General features: G+C 44.9%; 1 protein-coding gene across 3 annotated transcripts; it reads left to right on the plus strand.

The window, feature by feature from the left end:
• Positions 1-5,614: 5,614 nt before the first annotated feature.
• On the plus strand, positions 5,615-9,034 carry LOC140353921 (uncharacterized). Of its 3 annotated transcripts, XM_072438715.1 has the most exons (7): positions 5,615-5,858; positions 5,957-6,070; positions 6,142-6,321; positions 6,460-6,576; positions 6,768-7,967; positions 8,046-8,537; positions 8,575-9,033. In XM_072438715.1, the coding sequence occupies exons 1-6, from the start codon at positions 5,801-5,803 to the stop codon at positions 8,111-8,113; spliced, it is 1,737 nt and encodes a 578-aa protein (XP_072294816.1). In that variant the 5' UTR covers positions 5,615-5,800; the 3' UTR covers positions 8,114-8,537; positions 8,575-9,033. The 3 variants fall into 3 exon arrangements, with proteins under 3 accessions (XP_072294816.1, XP_072294817.1, XP_072294818.1); XM_072438716.1 differs by having other exon boundaries at positions 8,046-9,033; XM_072438717.1 differs by having other exon boundaries at positions 5,661-5,858; positions 6,460-7,967; positions 8,575-9,034.
• The last annotated feature ends 1,236 nt before the right edge of the window (positions 9,035-10,270 follow it).

The raw sequence follows: 10,270 nt of genomic DNA on the forward strand, positions 1-10,270 counted from the left end.
ACCAAACATTTAGAGTTTGAGACATTTAGAGTTTGAAACTTTTAGAGTTTGAAACATTTAGAGTTTGAAACATTTGGAGTTTGAAACAAATGGTGTTAAAATAGATAGGTTAGGGCAGTGTCGGATTACAGACACATAGACGGATTACAGACACACAGGGGGGGCCCAGCGCCGTGGAAGGGGGGCTCAGCCAGGGATGTGACCACTGAACTGTGAAAGGTCAAGAGGTGACATTGCGGAGTGGAAGACAGACGCAATTCCATCTCTTCCTTGATTACATACTGGATTAGTGAACGTTGTAAACTATCTGGATTATTGAATTTTGTTTAAATGTAGTAGTTTGAGAAATGGGAAAAGCCATATCTCAAAAAGGAGGGATATGATACGTGTAAACAAATATTCCGAATCAATAATTACTAAAAAAAAAATTGTAAACAAGAAAACTGTTTGAAATACACTGAACTGTCGAAAAGACTTTGTTTATCACCACAGCAGAACGTGTTGGAGATGTGGTGTTTACAAAGACGAGCCAGGTGGACGAGCAAAGTGGACGGAGCCACACCGTGTCGTCCTCACACCGACCATTGGAGGGACGAGAACATGGGTGCTCTCATGGGAAAGTGAGAGAAATGTCTGGACAACACAGCGGCAGATCCATAACATCGCAGACGCAGGACTTCGTTTGTATGAGTTTTGTCCAGAGTCTACGGTAGAGTACGATACTCTGCTACGATGAACGAGAGCCAGAGGCTACGGTGCGCAGAGTACCATACTCTGTGGAAAAAGAATCAACAGTTATCATCATCACAGTGATGACGGTAATATGGGTGCTGAACACCTGTATTATACAATCGGGACAATCGATCAACATACACAACTGTGTATACCGGTTAATGGAATATAGAGGGAAGAAAATAAGTGATCAACTTGAAAGGTTATGAAATGCATAATGTATAATGTACAATGTATAATTGGCATGACAGTAGCTGAAGAAACACAATGGCATATTATACAGCCACAGTTGTTTACACTAACTAAGAGAATTTTTTATCTGCTACAACATAACTACATGTAATGTTAATGAGATTATGAATTGAGATGGGAAATGTACCAGTTCATATGTGTCATAGGTGTGACCGAAGCGAGCAGCGGGAGGAGGTCTCTTAAGGAACCAAGAGAGGACGTGATATGGTGGTACGATGGTACGATGGTGATGTGGGGACACTTGTGGGACGTTGTGCCTATGTATCCCTTTTGTGGCCAGCCATGGTCATAACAAAGACCAGCATCACCCAGAACCATACCGCAGGGTCAAGGTCGAGAGGTTAGTGGACAATCTGGTTCCAGTAGCACCTGATACTACGTATTTGATTCTATTGGGGTGTCCAGAGAGGTCCCTGACGAGTCAAACTGACTGACCAGAGAGCAGCGGGTTTAAGGGCTTTCCGCTTGTACTTCTATATTTCCCATCACACCGCACAAAATTATAGACAAGATAAATTGTCTGTTTGTCAAATTACAGAGATTGACCAATCTGACTCAAAATTTAGGACAATAATATAGCCATGTAGATATGTTGTGGGCCGATAGAAAAGAAGTGTGTTCAATGTTGAGAACTGTGCATAACTTTTTGTGTGTAAAAGTGTCATTTTAACACCAATATGAAAGACATGTTGAAAACTGAAAAGAGTAATGTGTTTGGCATATGAGACAGTGACTAATGCTTTGATAAACAGGAGGGAAATGTGATAAAATGTGAATATATGAGTATATTTCTGTGATGTATTTTATCTGCATAATAGTGATATTGTATCTGCATCATTAGTCTAAGAGAAGAACGGGTGTGTGACAAACTGCATTTGTTTGTGAAGGTATCATAAAGATGGGCCAAAGGATGTTTACCCTAGGGGGGGTGATAACCCAGAGGAGTCTGGGTAATGTTTACCCAAGGCTTTATCTCTACGGAAAAATACCAAGTGCCTTGATGTGAGGCTGACCAATGAGAAATGTGACCCGCCTATTCCAGAATATCTAATAAAACCAACCAGCATGGGAAAAAACGGTGTGAGACGCGGGGGTGAGACGCAGGAGGGTCAGCCAGGCTCCTTACAACGGCCTGGCTGACACAGTCCCCGCGTTTTCTCCCATGCATGCCACACAAATGTCTGACGTTTCTGTATCGTTTCATATTCTAGGTTGAATTGTGTTCTCTATGTGTTAAGGAATAGCATCGGTGTATGTCTAATTCCATGTCATATAACATACACTTCACATGTTTAAATTATACATGTCATATAACATACACTTCACATGTTTAGATTATACAAGTCATATAACATACACTTCATATGTTTAGATTATACAAGTCATATAACATACACTTCACATGTGACACATCAGTGGCTCTTTTGTAGAACAATTATCATTTAGTTTTTTTGGTCATAACAAAACAGACATTTTATAAATTCAAAATACTGATTCTACACTGTTTACTTTTAGTCGAGGCACAAGTTATTATTAAAATACCTTTTGCTTTGGACACTCTGTGTCTGTAGTGACCTGCAGTGACCTGCAGTGACCTGTAGTGACCTGCAGTGACCTGCAGTGACCTGTAGTGACCTGCAGTGACCTGCAGTGACCTGTAGTGACCTGCAGTGACCTGTAGTGACCTGTAGTGACCTGCAGTGACCTGCAGTGACCTGTAGTGACCTGTAGTGACCTGCAGTGACCTGTAGTGACCTGCAGTGACCTGTAGTGACCTGTAGTGACCTGCAGTGCCCTGCAGTGACCTGTGACCTGCAGTGACCTACAGTGCCCTGCAGTGACCTGCAGTGACCTGCAGTGACCTGTAGTGACCTGTAGTGAGCTGTAGTGACCTGTAGTGACCTGTAGTGACCTGTAGTGACCTGCAGTGACCTGCAGTGACCTGTAGTGACCTGTAGTGAGCTGTAGTGACCTGTAGTGACCTGTAGTGACCTGTAGTGAGCTGTAGTGACCTGTAGTGACCTGTAGTGACCTGTAGTGACCTGTAGTGACCTGTAGTGACCTGCAGTGACCTGTAGTGACCTGTAGTGAGCTGTAGTGACCTGTAGTGAGCTGTAGTGACCTGTAGTGACCTGCAGTGACCTGTAGTGCCCTGCAGTGACCTGCAGTGACCTGTAGTGACCTGCAGTGACCTGTAGTGACCTGTAGTGAGCTGTAGTGACCTGTAGTGACCTGCAGTGACCTGCAGTGAGCAGTAGTGACCTGCAGTGACCTGTAGTGACCTGCAGTGACCTGTAGTGAGCTGTAGTCACCTGCAGTGACCTGTAGTGACCTGCAGTGACCTGTAGTGAGCTGTAGTGACCTGTAGTGACCTGTAGTGACCTGCAGTGACCTGTAGTGACCTGCAGTGAGCTGTAGTGACCTGTAGTGACCTGCAGTGACCTGTAGTGACCTGTAGTGAGCTGTAGTGACCTGTAGTGACCCGCAGTGACCTGTAGTGACCTACAGTGCCCTGCAGTGACCTGCAGTGACCTGTAGTGACCTGCAGTGACCTGTAGTGACCTGTAGTGAGCGGTAGTGACCTGTAGTGACCTGCAGTGACCTGTAGTGACCTGTAGTGAGCTGTAGTGACCTGTAGTGACCTGCAGTGACCTGTAGTGACCTGTAGTGAGCTGTAGTGACCTGTAGTGACCTGCAGTGACCTGTAGTGACCTACAGTGCCCTGCAGTGACCTGCAGTGACCTGTAGTGACCTGCAGTGACCTGTAGTGACCTGTAGTGAGCTGTAGTGACCTGTAGTGACCTGTAGTGACCTGCAGTGCCCTGCAGTGACCTGTAGTGACCTGTAGTGACCTGTAGTGACCTGCAGTGACCTGCAGTGACCTACAGTGCCCTGCAGTGACCTGCAGTGACCTGTAGTGACCTGCAGTGACCTGTAGTGAGCTGTAGTGACCTGCAGTGACCTGCAGTGACCTGCAGTGCCCTGCAGTGACCTGCAGTGACCTGTAGTGACCTACAGTGCCCTGCAGTGACCTGTAGTGACCTGCAGTGGCCTGTAGTGACCTGCAGTGACCTGTAGTGACCTGTAGTGACATGCAGTGACCTCTAGTGATCTGTAGTGACCTGCAGTGGCCTGTAGTGACCTGCAGTGACCTGTAGTGACCTGTAGTGACATGCAGTGACCTCTAGTGATCTGTAGTGACCTGCAGTGCCCTGTAGTGACCTGTAGTGAGCTGTAGTGACCTGCAGTGACCTGTAGTGACCTGTAGTGACCTGTAGTGACCTGCAGTGCCCTGCAGTGACCTGCAGTGACCTGTAGTGACCTGTAGTGACCTGCAGTGACCTGCAGTGACCTGTAGTGAGCTGTAGGGCTCTGGTCAGCACAGACAGACTAAACTCACTGCTCTGGACGGCTGCTTCACTCTGGAGAAAATGAGAAAAATAATCCTTAGAACATCGATTTATAATGTTGTAAAAAGTGGAATATGTTATTGACACATTTACATTTCGCTCAGTAACACAAAAGTTCCTCTTTTCACATTCATTAATTTAAAAAAAACAAAAGTCATTTGCTTATTTATAAGTTTAAACCTTAGAAGTTAGAACATAACTGACATGTTTGCTAAATCTCTACATGTTCCATGGAAGTAAATCCATAACATTCCTATAGAAAACACGCGTGTGCTTTGCTGTTTAAACACGTCATTATTAAATATGTAATAAAACCTTAAATGTGGTCTCAGCCCCTGTAAGTACAGCACTGTCACTTTTACATACCTTTACATTTATATATGTAAGATATGACCCATTTCAGCAGGTTATATTTGAATTATTGGTTGTTTTTTATAGCACATCATACAAACATCACTTTATTTCCCTTCTTTCTCTAGTTTTCCTTGATCTGTGCTTAACCTTTTGTCTCTTAGAACATTTAGTAAGAGAAATAATGAGTTATTTATTTGCAGAAACACGAGCCATCACAACGTGTTGTTGCATCTTTGTGTAGCTAAACTTTAGCTTACGTTAGCTCGTGTTAGCTCGTGTTAGCTCGTGTTAACTTGTGTTAACTGTGTAATCGTTGTTTTACACTTCACATGGAACGATGTGTGAAACGTGAGGAATGACATGCAAACAACTTACTTATTTTTTAAGTATTTTAGAAACAGTTGAAGAGTGAAATTCCTTCTATTTTATTTTTAGACTAAAAACAATTTCGCATGTTTGGTCATTTTAGAGGCCGAACTCCTGAAATGGTCCGACCATAAGGCTGCATTCTACGGAGTGGCCACTACTCAATTTGGAGCCAGAGGCAGAGGGGGCGTGGCCTATCCAGATCATATAATACATCCATGGGCTAGACATGTAACTGGTTTATCCACGGTCAGTCACATATATTTATGAGATAGAGATAATAGATCAACTCAAAGCAGTAATAAAAACACTACACACTTGGTATTTATATGATTAATTTAGACATAGTTTGTATTTAATAGAAATAAAATATAATCTTATCTTTCTTTTCTCATTATGTTCACCAGTCACATGACCCACTGCTGTCACAATACTACGTGTTAAACAAGTATGAAAACAATCAAACCCAAAACCGTCCTTAAATGCATGTTGTTGTTCTGACTCATCATCATCATGGAATCTGAAGTCAAGTGATCACGTCAACAGGTTTAGTTGACGTGACAGTGCAGGGTGTGACACGTAGTTATATTAACTGATGGAGAGCCTCAGATCCACAGAAGGTTTTCAGAAGAGCCTCAGGTGAAACAGGAGAGAGGATTCCCACACCTCTGCAGCACACTCAAAACATGAAGACCACTCTGCTCCTTTCTCTGGCTTTAACCATCGCCCTGTCCATCAACTCAGGTAAGATCTGCTACAGTCCTGGTTTAGACCTGCTTTAGTCATGGTCTGGTCCTGGTTCAGTCCTAGTTTAGTCCTGGTTTAACCCGGCTTTGTTGCAGTTGCGGGCCTTTCCTGTACGACATGTTCTGATCCGAGTGACTCAAACTGTGTGAGTACAACGTTGAAACCGTGTCAAAATGGAGAGGTGCAATGTGTCTCTGCCTTCATCCAAAGTATGTATACAATATTTAATCATTTATTTATATATTTCCTCTGATTCTGAACACTGTTCTTTCCATCACAGCCACCTCCGCCACATTCTCCGGCCCGAGCATCTCCACAAAGAAAGTCAAAGGTTGTGCTGTGTCCAGCCTTTGTCCATTCTCCATAACCCAGGACTTTTCTCTGAATGTTGGAACTTCCAACGTTTTGGCCAAAGCCGTTTGCTGCAGCAGCGACAACTGCAACACTGCAGACGCAGCCGGTGAGTCATCCTGGTGTTCTATGTGCAGAAGGCCCCTGTGTTGGCCCCTGTATTGGCCCCTGTGTTGACCCTTGTGTTGGCCCCTGTGTTGACCCTTGTGTTGGCCCCTGTCTGACTTCTGAACTTTTTCACTTTCAGCTCCGTCCACTCCGGGCCCTGGGAGCCTACAATGCTTCAGCTGTGACCCTTTGACCGGCACCTGCAGCACAGCACTGACCTGCAACGCCCTGGAGGGCTACTGCTTCAGCTCTGACGGTCAGTAACATCTGTACACCTGCAGGGACAGAGCTGTACACCTGCAGGGAAGGAGCTGGACACCTGCATGGACGGAGCTGGACACCTGCATGGACAGAACTGGACACCTGCAGGGAAGGAGCTGGACAGCTGCAGGGACGGAGCTGGACACCTGCAGAGTTTTGTTGACTTTCTTGTGTGTTTTCTTGCAGTGATTCCAAAAGGTGGCTCAACTCAGGTCCCGGCTCATGGCTGCGCCTCAGGAAACATTTGTGCTGCAGCAGCCGCACTCTCCTCGTCTCCTCTGCTCATCGACGTTGGAACTGTCCAAGGAACTCCAACCTGCTGCACCACCGCCAACTGTAACCCCCTGACCACTACTACTGCAGCACCTACTACTACTACTGCAGCACCTACTACTACTACTGCAGCACCTACTACTACTACTGCAGCACCTACTACTACTGCAGCACCTACTACTACTACTACTGCAGCACCTACTACTACTACTACTGCAGCACCTACTACTACTACTGCAGCACCTACTACTACTACTACTGCAGCACCTTATACTACTACTGCAGCACCTACTACTACTACTGCAGCACCTACTACTACTACTGCAGCACCTTATACTACTACTGCAGCACCTACTACTACTACTACTGCAGCACCTTATACTACTACTGCAGCACCTACTACTACTACTACTGCAGCACCTACTACTACTACTACTGCAGCACCTACTACTACTACTGCAGCACCTGCTACTACTACTGCAGCACCTACTACTACTACTGCAGCACCTACTACTACTACTGCAGCACCCACTACTACTACTGCAGCACCTACTACTACTACTACTGCAGCACCTACTACTACTACTACTGCAGCACCCACTACTACTACTGCAGCACCTACTACTACTACTACTGCAGCACCTACTACTACTACTGCAGCACCTACTACTACTACTGCAGCACCTACTACTACTACTACTGCAGCACCTACTACTACTACTACTGCAGCACCTACTACTACTACTGCAGCACCTACTACTACTACTACTGCAGCACCTTCTACTACTACTGCAGCACCTACTACTACTACTGCAGCACCCACTACTACTACTGCAGCACCTACTACTACTACTACTGCAGCACCTACTACTACTACTGCAGCACCTACTACTACTACTACTGCAGCACCTACTACTACTACTACTGCAGCACCTACTACTACTACTGCAGCACCTACTACTACTACTACTGCAGCACCTTCTACTACTACTGCAGCACCTACTACTACTACTGCAGCACCTACTACTACTACTGCAGCACCTACTACTACTACTGCAGCACCTACTACTACTACTGCAGCACCTACTACTACTACTACTAGCACTACTGCAGGTACAGTGTTGGTCTGTGTGCTTGTGTTTCCACATTTGTTTTTGTCTTTTAGTTGAACATGTTTTGTGTGTTTTCCAGGCGCCTCTTCAGTCTCGTCTCTGCTTCTGCTCCAGGTTCTCGCTCTCGTCCTCGCACTTATCTTCTAAACATTCACATTAGAAGATCAGAGTTGTATTTGACACAAGACGTCTTTTTAACATTCATGTTGTAAGCTCTGTGCTCTGTGTGTATGATGAGTATTATTTGATTGAAATGTTGAAAGTTTGTGTTGACCAGTGAGGCCCTGAGGCCGAGGTGGACCCGGATCTGAAAGACATTTATTACACTGCAAATTCAAATGTATTTATTAAAGGTCCCATAACATGCTAAATCGACTTTTCAGAGCTTTTAACCTTCTTACATTGCTATTGATTCCCGCAGTGTTTAGCTATAGTACAGACTATCTCCTTTCCTCCAATCTCCAAACTGACGGGCGGAGGCTGCAAGACAGCGTCATAACCACAAGCACGCGTCACCAAGCGCTCTGAGACTACGTCACGGGTGGGCGGGGCACACACGCTCTGAGACTACGTCACGGGTGGGCGGGGCACACACGCTCTCTATGGAGACTACGTCACGGGTGGGCGGGGCACACACGCTCTGAGACTACGTCACGGGTTGGGCGGGGCACACACGCTCTCTATGGAGACTACGTCACGGGTGGGCGGGGCACACACGCTCTCGCTGAGACTACGTCACGGGTGGGCGGGGCACACACGCGCTCTGAGACTACGTCACGGGTTGAGCGGGGGAGCCAGATGGCTCTTCGCAAGGGTGGGGGTGAATATCAAACCAAGCCGTCTGCATTTCCGGGTTGGTGAGGGGGTCCAAGGTCTGGGTGATATTTCTTAACTATTATGTTAAGGGTGTTGCACAACACTTATTATTATCAATTATACACTTAGGATAGACTACCAAACGTGACAAAAGCATGTTATGGCACCTTTAATTTATTTAAATGTTTTAAAATATTTAACAAACTATTAATAAAAATAAATTATAAATCCTGTCTGATCGTTGTGAATTAAATGTGGGAGTATTTGTTCCATTCTTTTAAGGTATCATATATTCTTCTTTATTTGATGAAACTTATTTTTCATTGTTCAGCCTCTGGAGCTCGACACGGCCAATGTGGGTTGAATGTGGAGATTCCAGTCGCCTCCACAGATTAGGGTTCTCTCAGAGTGTTTTACAATCAGGTCCATCATACTGTATTGAAGGTGATATCGCCCCCTGGTGGAGCATTCAGCAGAGACAAAACCTTTCCATGAATAGTTCCTTTTATCAGTACATATCTGCCCTCTTTATCTTTACATTCAAAAGTCTGTTTGAAAACTATTTGCTTTGAAATATATTTTGCAACTTCCCTTCTATGTTTGCATCTGTCTGATGTTTTAGAACAAAATTGGTTACTTTTTGTTTTCAATGTCTTTCAAATGTGTCTCTTGTAAATATAAAATGTCTATTCTCTCTTTTTTCATTTTTGTTAAAATATTTGATCACTTGATTTGGTTCCTCTGCTTCTCCTGGTGTTCTGAGGAGCACCTCTGCTTCTCCTGGTGTCCTGAGGAGCACCTCTGCTTCTCCTGGTGTTCTGAGGAGCACCTCTGCTTCTCCTGGTGTTCTGAGGAGCACCTCTGCTTCTCCTGGTGTTCTGAGGAGCACCTCTGCTTCTCCTGGTGTTCTGAGGAGCACCTCTGCTCCTCCTGGTGTTCTGAGGAGCACCTCTGCTTCTCCTGGTGTTCTGAGGAGCACCTCTGCTTCTCCTGGTGTTCTGAGGTGTGCTTCTCCTGGTGTTCTGAGGAGCACCTCTGCTTCTCCTGGTGTCCTGAGGAGCACCTCTGCTTCTCCTGGTGTTCTGAGGAGCACCTCTGCTTCTCCTGGTGTTCTGAGGAGCACCTCTGCTTCTCCTGCCCTTTATACTTTGTAATAGTGGAACTATATTAATTTCTAACTCTCTACTCTGGAGGCGTACAGAAGATCTAGCACCTCTTCTCTGGTGGGAACCTAAAATCTTTCTCTCAACTCAAGCTAGAATATAATCTCCCACAAATAAGAAGCTATATTTTGTAAATTCCATCCTATGAAAATGGCCCATATAATAAGTAACTTTAAACTATTTTACTTAAGGCAGCTAAATTAAAGAAGAAATGTGTATGTGTATGTATAGGCATATGTAAGTGTATATATATTATGTAAGTGTATATGTATTATGTAAGTGTATATGTAAGTGTATATGTATATATATAGGGTTAGGTATATGT

The sequence above is a fragment of the Eucyclogobius newberryi genome, unplaced genomic scaffold (assembly GCF_026437365.1).
Source record: "Eucyclogobius newberryi isolate DKJ021-1_F unplaced genomic scaffold, fEucNew1.0.hap1 SCAF_9, whole genome shotgun sequence".
Taxonomy (NCBI): domain Eukaryota; kingdom Metazoa; phylum Chordata; class Actinopteri; order Gobiiformes; family Gobiidae; genus Eucyclogobius; species Eucyclogobius newberryi.

Bases quoted from the DNA above. Each gene is read 5' to 3' on its own strand.
- LOC140353921 (XM_072438716.1), top strand. From the start codon at position 5,801: ATGAAGACCACTCTGCTCCTTTCTCTGGCTTTAACCATCGCCCTGTCC. The intron at 6,071-6,141 runs GTATGTATACAA...TTTCCATCACAG, and splicing joins TGTCTCTGCCTTCATCCAAA to CCACCTCCGCCACATTCTCC. The intron at 7,968-8,045 runs GTACAGTGTTGG...TGTGTTTTCCAG, and splicing joins TACTACTAGCACTACTGCAG to GCGCCTCTTCAGTCTCGTCT.